Source organism: Panthera uncia, chromosome D2 (genome assembly GCF_023721935.1).
Source record: "Panthera uncia isolate 11264 chromosome D2, Puncia_PCG_1.0, whole genome shotgun sequence".
NCBI classification, from domain to species: Eukaryota; Metazoa; Chordata; class Mammalia; order Carnivora; family Felidae; genus Panthera; species Panthera uncia.
Window position 1 is genome coordinate 80,171,056 of NC_064818.1, and position 18,323 is coordinate 80,189,378.

General features: G+C 44.9%; 1 protein-coding gene across 1 annotated transcript in view; it reads left to right on the top strand.

Annotated features, from left to right (window-relative positions):
- Positions 1-18,323, top strand: part of DOCK1 (dedicator of cytokinesis 1) — a gene marked incomplete at its 5' end in the record, with an annotated part of 461,308 nt that overhangs the window by 383,241 nt on the left and 59,744 nt on the right. The window contains 4 exons of the mRNA XM_049646029.1: positions 8,981-9,066; positions 9,251-9,407; positions 16,070-16,110; positions 17,559-17,649. Coding sequence (XP_049501986.1) covers positions 8,981-9,066; positions 9,251-9,407; positions 16,070-16,110; positions 17,559-17,649 — 375 coding nt within the window. The remainder of the gene's footprint in view (positions 1-8,980; positions 9,067-9,250; positions 9,408-16,069; positions 16,111-17,558; positions 17,650-18,323) is intronic.

Consider the following 18,323-nt stretch of genomic DNA (forward strand, 5'->3'; position numbering starts at 1 on the left):
TTTCTTTCTTTCTTTCTTTCTTTCTTTCTTTCTTTCTTTCTTTCTTTTCTCTCTCTCTCTCTCTCTCTCTCTCTGTCTCTCTCTTTTCTTTCTTTCCATAGCAGAAGAGGGCTTCCTTATGTTGACTTATTTATAAAATTAAAGAGATTGTTTTAAAAGAACAGCTGTTTTTTTTTTCCCCTCTGGTTCAAGATCAGTTGTTGCACACATATAATGTAACATGGTAAACGTTGTCCAAATGTTTTTGGTTTTGTTTGCCGATCTATCAGACACCTCTTTCTTGATGACAGCGCAGTAACCATGATTCTTGTGATGGCCTAAGGTTTCATAAAATGGAATGGATAATCTTCTCTTTTGTAACTTTTTTTAAGGTTTATTTATTTATTTTGAGAGAGAGAGAGAGAAAGACAGTGAGTAGAGGAAAGGCAGAGAGAGAGAATCCCAAGCAGGCTCCACACCAGCCAGCAGAGCCCTACGTGAGGCTTGGACTCATGAACCGTGAGATCATGACCTGAGCCGAAACCAAGAGTCGGACGCTTAACCACACGCCCTTGGCTAATCTCTTATCCATCACCTTTAGCTGGACATTTGGGTTGTTTGCAGATTCTCACTACCATGAGTCAGTGCGCAGTGAACATATTCGTGCATACTGCTTGACTTTCTTTTGAAAGTTTTCCTGGTATACGTTCTCAAAAACGGAATTGCCGATTCAAAATATTTTCGTAAGTTTTGACATTGCCAATGTTTTCTGATGCTGTTGCCGTACGATCTGACCCATCTTGACTGCCACTGGCACTAAATCGTGTCCAATCTCACTGCCAATCCACCAGAACTAGGGAATGTAGTTTAAAATCCCTTTTCCTAAGTTGAAAATTCATCTGACTTTTTGAATTTTGTGTGAATTAAGCCCTAAAGAAGGGCCGTATGAAAAAGCGCTGTTAAAGAATCAGATAGCGTCGCCTGGGTGGCTCAGTCGGTTAAGTGTCTGACTCGTGGTTTCGGCTCAGGTCATGATCTCATGGTTCGTGGATTGCTCTGCACTGGCAGCAAGGAGCCTGCTTGGGATTCTCTCTCTCTCTCCCTGCCCCGCCCCTGCTCATGTGTGTGTGCACGCGCATGCACTCATGCTCCCTCTCTCTCAAAAATAAATACGATTTTTTATTTTTTTTTTTTTAAATTTTTTTTTCAACGTTTTTTATTTATTTTTGGGACAGAGAGAGACAGAGCATGAACGGGGGAGGGGCAGAGAGAGAGGGAGACACAGAATCGGAAACAGGCTCCAAGCTCCGAGCCATCAGCCCAGAGCCTGACGCGGGGCTCGAACTCACGGACTGCGAGATCGTGACCTGGCTGAAGTCGGACGCTTAACCGACTGCGCCACCCAGGCGCCCCTAAATACGATTTTTTAAAAAGAGTATCGTAGTTATTTACATTAGGGAATTTCTCCAATTCACGGGGTCTCTGGTTTGCCAGGAAGCGGCACAAAGTTACTGAAGGAGAGTCGTGGGGTTTCTGCCTCCGTTCTCAACTCTGCCCCCAGTGGTGGGTTCAAAAACTGCCTAATATCAGAAGACCAACCTGTTTGAGTAACAGCGGGAAAGTAGCTGTGCACATTTAACTCTGTTTCACAAACAATTTCCCTTCCATAAAACGTGTCCCACTTGGATATATGTAAATAGAAGCATAAACGTGAGGACACAGGTCCACGAAACCCACTGTCGGTAAGCATGGTCAGCTACTTGGGTTTCTTGGTCCGTGATCATTGACCATTTGTTCATCGGTGTTGTCATCTGCTTGTGCCTTCAAAGACCAGTGGGAGGACATACCAAAGTTTTTTTTTTTTTTAAATAAAGGCAGAAAAGCGAAAACGCGTGACCAAAGTCTCTCTGCTCTCTTCATCTCTTCTTTGCGAATTGGGAAAAGGTCCATCTCCTCTTCTCTTGGGATATCTGAGGATATCTGGGATATCTGGGATATCTGAGGGATATCAAGGCTGATCCCTGTCTCAGCCTCCCTGGTGGAGTGTCACATGAAATATCACCCCTCCTAGACCCGCTGCTTCCCTATCATCCCTTTTTACCAGGCTCCTTGTCACTTGGTTGCATGGGTGCAGGTTACAGCGGCCTCATATTTGTTTGTTCTCCTGGCCTCCCTGGTGAGATGCAGACACTTGTCATCTTTCTCATCTCTAGCACCCGGCTGCTTCTCTTGGGCCCTAGCCCCGGCCTCTCCTGGCCCATAGCATCTATCTCTTGACTTGACATATCTTTTCCAAGTCTTTCCTATTCTCAGGTGAGCCAACGCTCACCTTCTATTGGCTGCTCTTTCCTGAAGCACGAGGCGTGCCCTCTGTCCGGGGGTGGTGTGGGTGTGGAGCAGTGAGTGGGTGTGTGCACAGAACCGCAGGGCCCCGGAATCCCTGCCTCCCTCCCAGGGAGCTGCCAGGTTGGGGCTGGCTGGCTGCTGTTTACCTAACCCGCCACCAATCCAATTATCTAACCTTATTAGTCACATCAACAAGGGCTTAAATTGGCTTCGCTTTTATAGCAGATGTGCAACACTAATGGAGTGAGAGGAAGACATTAGGGCTTTTCGTTTTTGCAAAACGTTCATGTTTTGAGCCTGTGATGTAGCTTTTTTTTTTTTTTTTTTTAAGGTTGCTGCGTCTTTCTGAGCGGGGCTGTTTATGCACCGTTGTTTGTGAAATACGCATCGTGTCTGGGTCGTAGCATGCTCTTACCGTTGCAGTGGAGGGGCGGGGGCTGCTGGATTCGAAGAAAAACCTGCCATTTTACACGAGATTCAACTGCACCGAGCCATTACTGGAATTTCAGAAGCAGGCATTGCAGATGGGCTTTTCTACAGCTCCCCAGAGTGGCAGCTCGTGTCTCCTCCAGCCGCGACGGAAGGACTTCCATCAGAGTGATCTCATACACACATTTCCCCGAAAGTCTCCTTTCTGGTCTCTGCTTTTGCAAGAAAGAGCATGAATCTTCATCCAACAGAGGCGTGTCCTTGTCCTTGTCCTCGGTGCTTGAGGTCCTGCCTCTCCAGGCTCCAGGCGCTGAACAGGCTTGCCCGGTTGGGGGACGGAGAGGCGTGGAGTTACCCTTTCACAAGCTCTGTCCTCCTCTCCCCGGGGCTACAGGCCCGCCTTGATTCGGCCTGACACCGTTTGTGCTGAGCAGATCCTCACAGGTGATGGATAAGCTCTGCAGAGGCCTGCTGACAATTCCTGGTTCTCCCAGCCCTTTCTCAGAATCTTCTATGATGTGGACGCTGCATCTGTTCTCCTAAATTGTCCCCTTCTACTGCATCTTCTGTCTACCAGTCCCGGAGGACGCTGTCTCTGGTGTCTCTGCTTCCAGCTTGCCCACCCCACAAGTCGTGCCAACGGCGTGTTCTCTGTCCCTGTGCCCACCCACCCCCACCCTGACCCCAATCCCAGAGAGGCACGTTCATGCTCGAACTGGGTCTTCGGGAGATCTTGACTTCTTTCAAGGGTGAGCGCCTATGTGCGACGATTTCAGGACCTGCTGTACAGGTGTTTGGAGACATCAGCATCTCAGCGTCCCTTACATCACCCAGGCGCCCCGGCTGGGCCGCGTTCCCACGAGACGTACTTCCCCCTGGCCTGAAACTAACTTCTCCCCTATGGCGCCGACACCCCTACCCCCCAAGTCAGTAATGCTCTGAGTCGCAGCCTCGCTGGATTTTGCTCCATAAAAAAATAGCATGCTTGTAAATTCCCTCCTGGCACCTTTGGAAAGAATTCCATTTGTTATGTCTTTGGAAGAAGAACAAAACAAAACAAAACCAAAAAAAAAAAAAAAAAAAAAAAACAACCACAGAACTCACAGCCGAGAATTTCAGCAAATGGCTGTATGGGCTGTATACCATTAATAAAGACAGAATGGGAAAGACTCCACAGAAAAATAACATTTTCAACCATGAAGCTATTCTCTGTCATCTCTGTGAGGGTCAGTAAAATGCTCCACAACTTCCAGAAATTCCCACTGTGGTTGTAACAGTATTAGAACATGAGTAATCTTTGTGTCCTGGATGTTTTTGAGGTCCTGTCTGAATAATCTCTTCCTACTGCCCATGCTTGGTAACCCTAACTGAGTGACTGAATAACCCAAGTGGATGTTGCCGGCTTCTGCTGGTTGGCGGGAAAGCTGGTCCATTTTGCACCGTCATATGGACATAAGTTTGGTGGTGATTTTATCCTGATGATTCTTGAATTCTTTGGCATTTTGTGTGTTGGTTTATTCTTGCTTTCGATTTCAGCATAATGCTTGAGTTTAGTTCCGGACCCTGAAAGGGAACATACGGCACGAGAAGTAGGCTTTTGTTGTATTGAATCCGGACCCCCAAAGTCTGAGAGATCATGGAAGCTGACACCCTGGACCGTAATAAAAGTTCTGATTGCGTTGAATTCTGTTCTGAAAAGCCTTGCAGCAAAGAGATGCCCATACCCCTGTAATCTCTTTTTAATGTTTATTTATTTTTGAGAGAGAGAGGGAGAGGGTAAGTGGAGGAGACAGAGGATCTGAAGCGGGCTCTGCGCTGACAGCAGTGAGCTCGATGTGGGGCTTGAACTCAGGAACCCCGAGACCATGACCTGAGCCAAGGTTGGACGCCTCACCAACTGAACCACCCAGGCGCCCCTCCTGTAATCTCTTTTGACCAAATTAAACAGGACTCACTCTGAGAGCATGTTTCTGGAGCCCAGTGTCATTGGATACAGCCCCAAATCCCTTCTTGATGTGTGTGCTATGGAAATGGGGGGCAGCTGCACCTGTCTCAGGTGTTGCCAGGTGTAACAGCCAGGCAGCGGATAGTTCCCCAGCCTTGGGGCTCTTGAGCCTCTAGGTGGAAGCTTCGAGGTCAGCGAACAGCCTTCTTGTTAGACTTGGAAGGATGTGGGGATATGGAGTGAGAATGTGAAGCCGGTTCCTTCTTCTCGCTCATGTTGTCCACGCAGGTAGAGTTCAGTGATGTTCTCCCACCTACCCCTCCTGTCAGCGCTAAAGAGAATGGACATAGTTCTGCAGTTCCTTCTGGAAGTTCAGAAACTGAGAATCTGATTCCTTGCAGCTCTCTGATACCAGAGGGTGCTCTCAAATCATGGCCCTCCCTCCAGTACCTTGCGAACACATTTTCTTGGGGAAAAAAAACAAAAACAAAAAACAGCAGAAAGCAGAGCACCCGTGGGCAGAACACATTCACGAAGGCGTATTTGCAGCAAGCCAAAGGAATGCTTTTGCTAATGGACATAGAAAGCCATGTTCCTAGCTTTCAGATTTCATCCTGTTCTTGGTAACCTCCAAGCACTTTATCAATGTGGTAAATAAACTATTTGTGCAAACCTTTCCATCCTGGTCCAGCTCCCTTTCCTTGCTCTGACATAACCTCAGATCCCTTGGATCTGCTCTCCTGGATGCCTGAGGAGCAGGCCTGGTTCTATGCATCTATCTGGGCATGGTAGCAGGAATGGTAAATCTAACTTCCAAAAAAAAAAAAAAATGATGCACTCTAAAGCAAACAAAAGTGGCTTTTGGATTATCCACTGCTGAGATCCTTCACTCCATGATCTCTTAAATTGGAGCCAATAACCCGTGGTTAACTGTGGCAGTGAATGGCTAAAGCGGTCATTCCTTTCAAAGTTAATTGAATTAACAATGCTGTCAACCTTCCGAAAAGCCCTGTATTCTCACGGACTCTGTTTCATATTCTTGGAGGGGCGCTGGTTTGGGAGGCTTGGAGATGCTCTGTTCAGCTTTTTAAGTTGGACACCCTGTGGGCCTTTTTGTAGTGATACTGGTGATTCAGAAAAGAGAGGAAGTATAATGATTTTGCCTCAACCACCTTTGGAGCCACACAGTAAACCCTTGCTAATTTTAATCTCACCATAGAGAACCCTGCTGGAAATTACCAGTGTGCATTTATGAGTAAGAGAATAAGCACAGTTGTTTTTGTTTTTGTTTTGTTTTTGTTTTTGTTTTGTTTTTGTTTTTGTTTTTGTTTTTGTTTTTTAAATCAGCTCTGCTCTATCAGCAAATGGACTTTCTCCAGTTTATTTGGACAGGATCATTTAGTCCTGATTGTGATAACCATTCTCAGTACACTAACAAATTAATTCTAGAATATTCTGTAAAAAAATAATGGAGGCCCTGGAACGAGAGGCTAGCTGCAGATCTGGGGTATTGAATCCTTGCTGATAAAGAGGGCTGCCAGGTGTTCGTGCAAATCACTTAGTTTAGACTAGAGGTTAGTAAAATTAGAATCAGCTGTGCTCTCTGATTTACTTCTCATTCATCCACTCATTTGAGGAAGCATTAAATTCATCAGTCAAAATTTGATAAGCAGCATACTTAAGGAGCTGGAGTTTCCTTATTGCCCTTGTTTGTGACAGCTAGGTTTACGCAGAAGCAGAGAAAACATGCTATTTCCCTAAAGTAGACTCCCAAGTTCAAATAACCTCCTGATTAACCGGCGATGAGCGGTCTCAAATGCCTGTGTGTGTTTGTCCATGTTGGGATAAAGCGTACTTTCCTGAATTCCCGGTGCCTTCCTCATTGTATGCTCGTTGAACATGTGTGGCCTGCGGTTGTGTGTTTTGGTTAAATTGAGTCTTATTTGATCCCTCCATTGTTTGTTCTGAAGAATCAGCACCCACCGAATACTTCCCCTACGGTGCTCCCATCGTGGTACCCTCTGGGAAATGGGATTGGCTGGAAACGTCAACTTGTAGCCTAATGGCACCTGATCTGCCTCGTATTTGATTCCAAAAGAGCCCCCACCTTCTGAGGAATTTCTGTAAAGAACAAAGTCCTAGTGGGTTAGTATCAAAAGGTGGTTGATTTCACAGTAGAGTCATTATCATGAGGCTCCAGGTGAAAACGATACAAGTTCTTTTTTCTTCTTCGCTAGACTTGCCTCTTTTCCTGTGCTCCTAAAATCCCTGAACTTTTCAGGCCAAACAGAATAAAAAAGAGGCTGTTTGCTTGGGGAGGAGACGATGGAGAGATCAAGAGGAGAATTGCAGGATTCACTGAGGTCCAGAGTTTTGCAGTGTTGTTGAGTCCTTGATGTTGACCAAGAATCAATACTCTTCTCCAGACCTGTTTAAGCCTCCGCCTCATCTGTAGTGCGATAGAACTGTGGCTTTAGGCAGCAAGTCCTGATCAGATCAGGCGGGTCTGTGCCTGTTTGAGGCTCCTCCCTGGGTCTCCCCAGCCCCCCTGCCTCCGGCCCCACGGGTGCCACAGTCAGCCGCCCCTGCAACAGCAGCAGCGGCGGCACCCTGCTTGACCCGTGCAGCCCGTGGTGCCTGCAGTCCTGTTGTGAGCCCTCAGATGAACGTGTCCATCCATTGGCCTGTGGGGCCAAGAGCACAGTCTGTCTCAGCGACTGGCTGGACCACTCCTCTGCTGACACAGGAAGCCCTCCCCAGCTCCAGTCTAGCACTCGTTCTCCAGTGATTCATGAGCACGTAGCACGGTCCTCCCATTAGAACATCACCACCAGGGGCCCTTCTGGAAGAGACCAGGAGAGACGAAAATTCTGTCTGTCACGCAGCTTAAATAACTATAGGATCCTGGTAATAGCGGGAGACTCGGGGGATTGTCAGCCTGGAAAGCATTGCCTGAGCATGTATTTTTTTTTTTAATATGTTGTTTTGTTTGTTTGCTTTTGAGAGAGAGACAGAGCACGAGTGGGGGAGGGGCCGAGAGAGAGAGGGAGAGAGAGGGAGACACAGAATCTGAAACAGGCTCAGACTGGGCACTGTCAGCACAGAGCCCAACGCGGGGCTCGGACCCACAAAACCGTGAGACCGTGACCCGAGCCAAAGTCGGACGCTCAACGACCGAGCCCCCCAGGTGCCCATTGAGCATGTATTTTAAAGGGATCCTAGAGACCCTTGCCTACATGGAGGGTGTGCTTGCTTTCTGTACACTGAATTTAGCCGTTGTTTCCCTCAATTCCCCCTCTGCCAGTCTTCTTTCAATTCGGTGTGGTGATCTCCTGCTCTACGGGAACTAACGCTCTCAGGGGCCTCCTTCCTTCCTGGCCCAAGTCAATGGGTGATTTCAGGGCTCGTGCAACATGGCGCTCACCTGGCGAGAATCCCGTATGGAGGTGGCCCTGAATTCTGCCAGGGACGGGAGACTGGGCAGTGAGGATGAGCACAGATCCATTATTATCTAGGTAGTTATTTCCAGCCTCGTCAGCCACAAGGCTCATGACCCCTGTGAAAATCTTTTGGAGATTTGTACCTCTCCAGAGTTTAGAGTTTTCCCCAAAACTCCAAGAGACAGGGTTTCGGTCCAGGGAGCATTTCTGAGGATCCTTTCCCACCCCTTGCTCTGGAAATCTGATCAGAAGCTTTGGGGTGTTCAAGGAAAGGCCTGGAGATGGACCTTCTCGAGACGTCTGCTGGTCTTGTAGAGACACTGTCCTTCCTGTGTTTTATGGTTTTTTTCAACCCAAGTGAGGTATTTCACTAGACCCATCAAGGAATGGCAGTGAAGTGGCCCCTTCGATGTTTTGTGATTGCAGAGAACTTTTTGCTGGCAAGTGAAACACCATCTGTTCTTTTCCAGGAACCAACGAGCTATTTTAGATGTTACTTGTTGGCGGAGATGAAGTTTGAGACGTTTTTTCGCGTTGCTCCTTGATTATTCGTCCTACGGTTCCCTCGCCTTTCTTTTCTCTGCTCCTTGCTCCTCCCATCAGAATGTACATTTTAGGCTCCATTAACCAGGGAAGGAAATGGAAGAGTCCCCCTGTGGCAGGGGATCATCAGACATCTCTAGGGGGTTGGGGATGGTACCTCTTAAGTGAAATCAGGTTTCAAAGGCGTAGGGTCACTATCTGATGAGGATCTCTCCCCGATTTACGTGCCGTTGATGCTCAGTCATAAAATGAAATATCTGCCATGCTGATTATTTACGCTTCCTCTGCTTAATTATAGTTTGAAAATGAGATCATCACCAAGCTGGATCATGAAGTGGAAGGAGGCAGAGGAGATGAACAGTACAAAGTGTTATTTGATAAAATGTAAGTGTTGATTAACAGTAGGATTTATGTCAGAATAGAGACAGGGAGACTGTAATTAGACTACAATGAACTTTGTAGCCCAGAAATAATTAAAACGTGTTAATAATGGGAAATATTTTAAATTGCACCAGTCAAGTTTCTTTTTCTGAGAGGGATTAACAACGTGTGCATAATTACTTTTCAGCCTCTTGGAACACTGCAGGAAACACAAATACCTCGCCAAAACAGGAGAAACTTTTGTAAAACTCGTTGTGCGCCTGATGGAAAGACTCCTGGATTATAGAACCATCATGCATGATGAGAACAAAGAAAATCGTATGAGCTGCACTGTCAACGTGCTGGTGAGTGAAATGCAAGTTAATTAAATTTCCAATCTTCACAGTAAGCCAGAAACGTACTGTGTTCAAAAAGTTCAGAAGCCTTGTGACAGCTGGCCATGGAACTGCCTTTGCTTGTTTCCTCGTCTGTTGCAGGGGAAGGGAAAATGAAGAGCTGTTTTTGCAGATCCACTGTAAACACGTCTGCAAAATCCTGTCCCCTCCAGGTGTTTTCACATTGTTCTTCCCGTGGCTAAGAAGGAAGGGCCATCTTATTTTGGAACCAGGGTAGCACCTTCCTTGATTATAGGTCTCAAGGGCATCACTATTAGGAGGTGGCAAGCATGTCCCGTCGTGGGTTGAATGATGGCCCCCAAAAGATAGGTCCGCATCGCACTCGTCGGAACCCGCGAACGGGACCTCATTTGGAAAAAAAGGCTCCTTGTGGATGTGATTGAGGTCAGGGTCTCCAGAAGAGATCATCCCGAATTACTATCCAGGTGGGCCCTAACTCCAATAACAAGTGTTCTTGTAAGAGACAGAAGAGGAGAGGCGCCAGGCGGGGGTGGGGGTGCTCATCGGTTAAGTAGCCAACCTCAGCTCAGGTCTTGATCTCGCAGTCTGTGAGTTTGAGCCCTGCATCGGGCTCTGTGCTGACAGCTCGGAGCTTGGAACCTGCTTCAGATTTTGTCTCTCTCTCTCTCTCTCTCTCTCTCTCTCTCTCTGCCCCTCCCCCACTCACGTTCTGCGTGTCTGTCTCAAAATATAAATAAACATTTTAAAAAGAGAGAGACAGACAGAAAAGGAGACACACGGAAGTCCATGTGGAGATGGAGACAGAGACTGGAGTTATGTGGCCACAAGCCCAGGGGCACTTGGACCCCCCTTACCACCCCCAGAAGCTGGAAGAGGCAGGGTAGAATTTACACCTGGAGCGTTTAGAGGGCGTGCGGCCCTGCTGAAGCCTTGAGTTCAGACTCTGGCCTCCAAAAGTGCAAGAGAATATATATCTGTCGTTTTAAGCCACCAGGTTTACTGTGAGTTATTACGGCAGCCACGAGGAGCTAGCTCGTGGTCTCGTGGATAGCAGATGGCTTGGGTAGACTTGGCCGCTGCCGTCCACGGACCTCTTTGACCCCTGCTGTCACCGTGACATGGCCAGGTCCTGTGGACACCGCCTGCCTGAGACAGTAGTGGAGCAGTGAGCTTCAGGCAGGGCATCGCGCTTTCAGGAAGCTTCATGACCAGCTCGTCTGCAGGGAGCGTTTGGCGAACCCCGTGGCTGTCAGGAGCCACGTGACTCCCACACCCAGCTTCGAAGATGTCTGTCTCTCTCTGTGTCATCCTCCTCTGGTAAGTAGCCAGAAGAGCAGACTCTTGGCCCTGAGAGGGTCTTCCTCAACTTCCCCTGCCTGACCCGAGGCAGGAGGCACTACTCCTGCTTTGTGCTCCTTACTTTACTCCCCTGGATCTGGAGTATCATCATCTGGTCGCTCGATGACATGTACCTGCTCTGCCTTCACTTCCATGCCCGCCATTTTGAATGGGCTCGTAGGCCCTTCAAGCTCCTGGAAGTGGCTTTTTGTGCCAAGAGGAATATGACCGATCGTTCACTCTTTAGGAAACCACCAGAGATGCTCGGATTTAAAAGCAAAAGGAAATGTTTTTCACCTTCCATCCAGTGTAGTGTCCATACCGCATTCGTGCTTCGTGCAAGAAACTGGCAGCTGAAAGCTCCCGAGCCATCCCGGCCCCTGCCATCCGTGGATAGGCCACCTGTTTTGATGAATGATAAACACCTTCTACAGAGAAAACTGCTGGCCCCCAAATTGGAGAGACAAGAGGATACAGTGAAGCAGAAGCCCAGGAGCAAAAACCACCACCAGAGCCAGTACTGGATTGGATTCCTCCTACGCGGCACGTCATGTCCACTTTCAATGTAAAATTACAAGGCATACTAAAGGCAAAAACACAGTTTTAAGAGAGAGAGAGCAAACATCAGAGCCAGGCTTGGCTTTGGCAGATGTTTTCAGAATTTTCAGACCGGGAATTTAAAATAACCATGATTGGGACGCCTGGGTGGCTCAGTCGGTTAAGCGGCCGACTTCGGCTCAGGTCATGATCTCGCGGTCCATGAGTTCGAGCCCCGCGTCGGGCTCTGTCCTGACAGCTCAGAGCCTGGAGCCTGTTTCGGATTCTGTGTCTCCCTCTCTCTCTGCCCCTCCCCCGTTCATGCTCTGTCTCTCTCGGTCTCAAAAATAAATAAACGTTAAAAAATTAAAAAGAAAAAATAAAATAAAATAACCATGATTAAATTGTTAAGAGCTCTAATGGAAAAAGGAGATTTTATGCAGAAACAGATGAGTATAATAAGCAGAAAGATGGAAACTCTAAGAAAGAATCAAAAAGAAATGCTACAAATCCAAAACACTGTGACAGAATAAAGAAGGTCTTTGGTCTCATTAATAGACTGGCCACAGCCGAGGAAAGAATCAGCTTAAAAGATTGAAATATGTTTGCATATGTTTCGTAAGGGTCTTGGGCAACTGGAAGAATTACTGACATCTGGCTTCCGTCCCTGAGATCTGGCCTACTGCTGTGCTGACTTTTACATTCACTTGTAGGCTAATTGTGTGTAGCATAGCAGTGAGCTCTGCCTCAGGTAAAGGCCCCAGTCTTTTGCACAGGAATGCCCTGGCCCTTGCTTCATTGTCTTCCTGCATTTTTGCCTTTGTTCAGAGTAATTTACTTCTGTGATGCTAATATGGTTAACATGAAGCTAGAAATCAATATTTTTCTGCAGGAGAGAAGTAGAAACCTCTATGAAATCATTCCCTACTATGGACATACTCTTCCTCCTGATTTCTAAGGGCATCTAAGAAGCTGATTTGTGTCCAGAGAGAAGAATTATTAATACATTTATTAGCTTTCCAACTTCGATGTTTGAGAATACTATTTTTTTTTTTTGAAGCAAGATCTCTCGTGTTCACCAGGACGCGAAACCTAGTGGGGATGTGCTCTGAATGTGGCCTTTTATCATCAGGACCCAGGGTCAGAAAATAAGCTCTTGAAATGCCACTTGCAGTCACAGTTTCTGATTAACCTCTGTTCCTCTTTCATACGGAGCCTCACTCAGCACGTACCTGTTGTTAGTGCAGTCAGCACTAGCTAGGCTTTAATCAAGAATCACATCCAGGATTCCTGAGATTATCTGACATCATTAACTTCTTTGAACTTGGAACATCCTGAATCATTCTATGAAGAGTCAGGTGTTCCATTCTTAACCAATGCCTGGGATCACAGTGGTTCTCAACCTATCACAAGTCTTTCATTTAAAAAATAAAATAGGGGCACCTGGGGGGCTCAGTCCGTTAAGCGTCCGACTTCGGCTCAGGTCATGATCTCGCAGTTCGTGGGTTCGAGCCGCACGTCAGGCTCTGTGCTGACAGCTCGGAGCCTGGAGACTGCTTCTGATTCTGCGTCTCCCTCTCTCTGTTTCTCTCTGTCTCTGTCTCTGTCTCTCTCTCTCTCTCTCTCTCTCTCTCAAAAATAAATGAACATTAAACATCTTTTTAAATTAAAAATAAAATGGATCTATGGATTAAAGAGAAACAAGAAAACCTGGTTTTTCTAGACAGGTTTTTTAATATTCACTACTCAGCTCACATTTAGTCACAGAGGTAAAAACATAAATATATTTTATTTTTTATTTATTAATTTTTTAAACTTTCTGATCTTGTTTTGTTTATTTATTTTTGAGAGAGAGAGACAGAGTACAAGCAGGGGTGGGGCAGATTGAGAGAAGGACACAGAATCCGAAGCAGGCTCTAGGCTCCGAGCTATCAGCACAGAGCCTGATGCAGGGCTCCAACCCATGAAGCGTGAGATCATGACCTGAGCTGAGCCACCCAGGTGCCCCAAAACATAAATATATTTTAAGAGTCTGGACCATTTTCACCTTTTCTCCTGGTACTTTTCTTATGAAATAAATGTATATTGATCTCTAGAAAATATAGATGTATAAACATCCATTAGTAATATATAAAATGTACTCCGTTTATCACTAAGCAGAAACCCTCTTGAAATCCTAAAATAAAAAAATTTAAAAAAAGAATAAAGAACATAGGATTTATTGATGCCCTTTAAGCCCATTGGCAAATTTCCTTTAGAACCAGTGCTATTTTGTAATTTGTTTTGTTTTTCTTAATGTTTATTTTTTTGAGAGAGAGAAAGAGTGCAAGCAGGGGAGGGGCAGAGAGAGAGAGAGAGAGAGAGAGAGACAGAATCTGAAGCAGGTTCCAGGCTCTGAGCTATCAGCACAGAGCCCAATGCAGAGCTTCAACTTGTGACCCGTGAGATCATGACCTGAACTAAAGTCAGCCGCTTAACCAACTGAGCCACCTAGGCACCCCAGTGCTTTTTTTTTTTTTTAATGGAGTGAGTGGAACATTCTAGTTATATGGGTTCATTAATGTCTTACTCTTCCTTGCAGTTAAAAAAAAAATTTTTTTTAATGAGAGATGAGCAGTCACTCTGTCCAATGACCTAAGTACCCCTAGACGAACACCTCCCTGTAAGCACATGTGCATGACATTGGATCATAGTTCCCCCTGGACAGAAAGCACATTTGTAATTCAGTAGAATTTCCTTGTCACCTCATAATCCTGCAGTCTTTCATTACTGGTTGGTAATTTTGTTGTGTGTGACCAAGTTCTTCTATGCTGTCATCAACTTAGCCCTCTCTTAGAGTGGTGGACTCACTGTTACTTTATAGACATAAGTGACATTCTTCATGGCCCCTTTACAATGCTAATTAAAGTGGTTCTCACGAGAATTCTAAAAATCTTAGTACTCAGGAGGGAGTACAGCACCGGTATATGATGCAAATGTGTAAGTTCTGGAAGATCAGTGGTGCATAGTGATGCATTTGTGTTAGAGGGTCTGGTCCAGAAAGGCTTGCTCAGAGATTGGTAAAGCTTGAGCCTGAGCACCAGTGCGGAAGGGACTTGAGAGAGGGGACAATGGGGGGGGGGGGTGCTGTCGACAGAGCCCAGAAGTGGGGCACCAGAGCAACGTGAACTTTTACGTAAGAAACCCACAGTTTTATATAGAAACGGTTTTGAGATGAGCGTTCTTCAGTTCTAGAGAGGTTTTGAAGTCCTAGGAAGGGAACAGAACTAAGCACAGGCAGGAAACGGAAGACATTTCCATATCCGTGAGAGAGGAATAAAGGTCGCATGATATCCCCGTTGTGAAATTGTAAAGGCGAATGATCAAACGCTTGGGAAAGGATTAAAAATCTGAGCGCAGAATAGGATGGTGTGCAGTCGTAGCTTGTAAATACTGGTGAGTTAGAGTTGGAAGGGCTCATCCTCTGCCTTTGATGTGGATTCTCTTTGTTACGTCTCCCTGAGTTGTCAGCTGAAAATATCCTCATTACTGAGCCATAGCGTATGAACCAGAGGACATTAACATCTCAGATGCAGCAAAATATGAAAATCTTGGAGCATTTTTCTAAAGGTGCCCCTCTTTCTTGTATTTATTTATCACTTATTTTCAAAGAAATCAGTTCCAGTGGCAGTGTCTTTTGTTGCTAATGAAATTAAACAACTTACGCCATCTATGGGATAATTGGACTCCTTTATAGCAGTGATATTCACTGGTATCTCAGGCCCTGATCCCAGAGTCAGCACATCAGATTCAGGTGCTAAATTTCACGCCGAAAGTGGCCGTGGTGTTGCCTGCCATTCGGCTTGGTTAGGTGACTGTTCTGTACCTTTTTGGTGCCTTGTGTATGGTAAAGTTTTTAAAGTCTTTATAGCGACGTTTACATTAAGAAATACCATTTTGATAGAAATTTTCATGCTCGCCCAGAAGATATTTTACAATATGCAGAAATACCCCTTGCTTATAACCTGCTCATTAATCTTTCTTCATTGGAGCGTATACAGAAGGTGCTGTTCAAATGGCAACCAGTTATTTGTTTGTTTGTTTGTTTACTTACTTAATTCCTATGGTTTGGAAGGTCCCTCTGTCTGGAACAGCACTGTCCAATAGAAATTTCTGTGAGAATGGGAATGTTCTATATCTGCACAGTTAGATACAGTAACACTAACCCCTATAGGGCTACTGAGCCCTTAGAGCATGGCAGGTGTAACAGAGGGAGCAAATGTTTAGCTTTATTTAATTTTAATTAAATTTAATTTATATTTGAATACATGTGGCTGGTGACTACCACATTAATCACCACACATCTCGAATACCATGTTGCCTTCTAGGGGCTCTTGCCAAAGCTGGGCCCAGCATGTCTTAAATCACGTTCAGGTTTCTTCCCAAATTTGGGATCTTTGCTGGTTTTTTTTTTTTTTATCTTCTAATGACTTTACAACATTTAAGAATGGCTAAGCTGTCGTATCTTTGGGTAATACCATTTTTTAACGAACGACTGGTGATTCTTCGATGACAGAAGTAGGTTTTTGTCCTCACAGTGCAAGAAACGAAATCATTAAAATTGCCCCCTCAAAAAGTGAATTTCACATTTTATGTGAATTTATGGTTCTAAACCAGGGGGTTGGGTCCATTTGGCTGTGTTTGACACAAAGTGAAGAACCATGATGATTTAATCCGCAGGTGACATCTTATATAGAACAGGTTTCTCAAAACAGTGTTGTGGTTTGATTTTTCAGAATTTCTACAAAGAAATTGAAAGAGAAGAAATGTATATAAGGTAGGTAGGCATCATGCTTGCTTGCACCTCTGCATGTTTATTAGAAGTGCTGTTTGTTACGTCCATGCTAACAAATGTTTTCTAACTGTGGGGGTTTATCTTGGAGGAATCGTGAACCCTCAAGGTAGAGTTTGATGTGTTCTGACTCCTGGCCCAGTTTATCTACACCAACACGGAGCTTTGACTGTCATATTTAGCCACCTTAGAGAAAAGCCATAAATTATTATTGCACAGGGTTTTTGTATCTTTTGACTGACCCATATGGCCTTTTAGAAAAGAGACAACCATATGATCAAGTGAGAAATCTAGTTTTAATTTTAGCACATATGGACAATAGTATAATTTTTCAGTCCATTCTTACTTTAACTGACACTGTGTTCCGATGTTTTATATTGTCTGCTGGATTTTTCTCCTTCACTTGCCTTTTTCTCTAGAGGGGTGGGCTGTGATTGAGCCCCCTCTCTTGGTCACCTTTAGGGGGCGAGTGTCAAATATTTAGCAAGACTGTAACTTAGCAGAATAGAGTAAGGATACATCACGTGACATTCATGTTTAATGATGTGTTTATTACATCAAGCATGATTGTCTAACTTGATTTCTAAAAATTTTTTCCTTTCTCCCTTATAAAAATATGCCGTAGAAACTTAATAAACTTTTGGGAAAACAACTAGATTCTTTTATCCAAAATGTAGTTTACTTTATACTAAGAAAGCAACCTTTATATCTTAATGGCAAAGAAATTCTTTTGATCACATTCACTGTGATCATCAGAGCCCTTTATTTTTATGGATTTGTATTTTTATGGGTGTGTGTGTGTGTGTGTGTGTGTGTGTGTGTTTGGATTCAATAGAAATGTAAGAAATCACAATCAAACATCGTAATCTCATTTCAAATATAAGAAGAAAACTCTGGAACAGATTAAAAAGGATGAGAAACCCTTTAAGTACAATTCTGCCTTCCTGTGCCAGCTTCCTTTTCATCCTGAAAAGGGAGGACTCAAAATTCTTTTAAAAATATGATTGTATAGGGGGCGCCTGGGTGGCTCAGTCGGTTGAGCGTCCGACTTCGGCTCAGGTCAGGATCTCGCAGTCTGTGAGTTCGCGCCCCGCTTTGGGCTCTGTGCTGACAGCTCGGAGCCTGGAGCCTGTTTCCGATGCTGTGTCTTCCTCTCTCTGCCCCTTCCCTGCTCATGCTCTGTCTCTCTCTGTCTCTCAAAAATGAATAAACGTTAAAAAAATTTTTTTTTAAATGTATGATTGTATATTTCTCTTGTTGGTTTTTCTTAGTGCTTCCTGCACCCAGAGTGTTCAAGGCATTGTGAGTTGTGAGCACTGTAAAAAGAAGGTGTAGATATGGTGCACTGGTGAAGGTAGAATTCAGCTCTTGCAATCCTCGGCACAAATGATGTGTTCCCATGTGAGAAATATCTGTCTATTTCGTCACCTCAGGTATTTGTACAAGCTGTGTGACCTGCATAAAGAGTGTGATAACTACACGGAGGCAGCTTATACCTTGCTTCTCCATGCAAAGCTTCTGAAGGTAATAGAAATTACTACACGCTTTTATGATTCTGTTGTTATATGTTCTGAGATTATTTAAAATTTTGTTTGTCCATGATACATTTCAGTAAACCTATGATTTAAGATCTTATGGATTTTGACTAAATGTAGTGACATAAACAAAGACATATTTAGGAGCTACTTTGATTGTAGGCTTGGCCCTACTGAATGCAGATTTAACAAGATGTCATAGCAGATTATCACTGAGCATCATAAACAGCCATCACTGGGCTGTCGGCTAGCAGCGAGTTAGAGATTCTACGGTTCCTTATCCATGCCAGCAGAACTCAGAGGTAGTGGAGAATAACATCAGTAAGAAGGAATTTCGACAGCTCAGGGTAGGATAGGATGAGACATATCCCTAATTATCTTAGCAAAGCATTCACATCGAGATCTTCTATCAGTCCATCGGTTCACGTTACACCTCCTGCCTAATTCTCGCGGAGTGTTGCTCCTGAGCACAGGTCTGGCATGACAACGTTCAGCTGTGAGGATTCTTTTGTTTTGCAGATATCTTTTGACATTGAATGTTTGTTTGCAGGAATGTATTCATGCTCTTCCCTGATGCCCAATTCTAGCTCAGTTAATTATACTGAGTAGACCCACAGTAAATAAATGGATGGATGGATGGATGGATGGATGGATGGATGGATG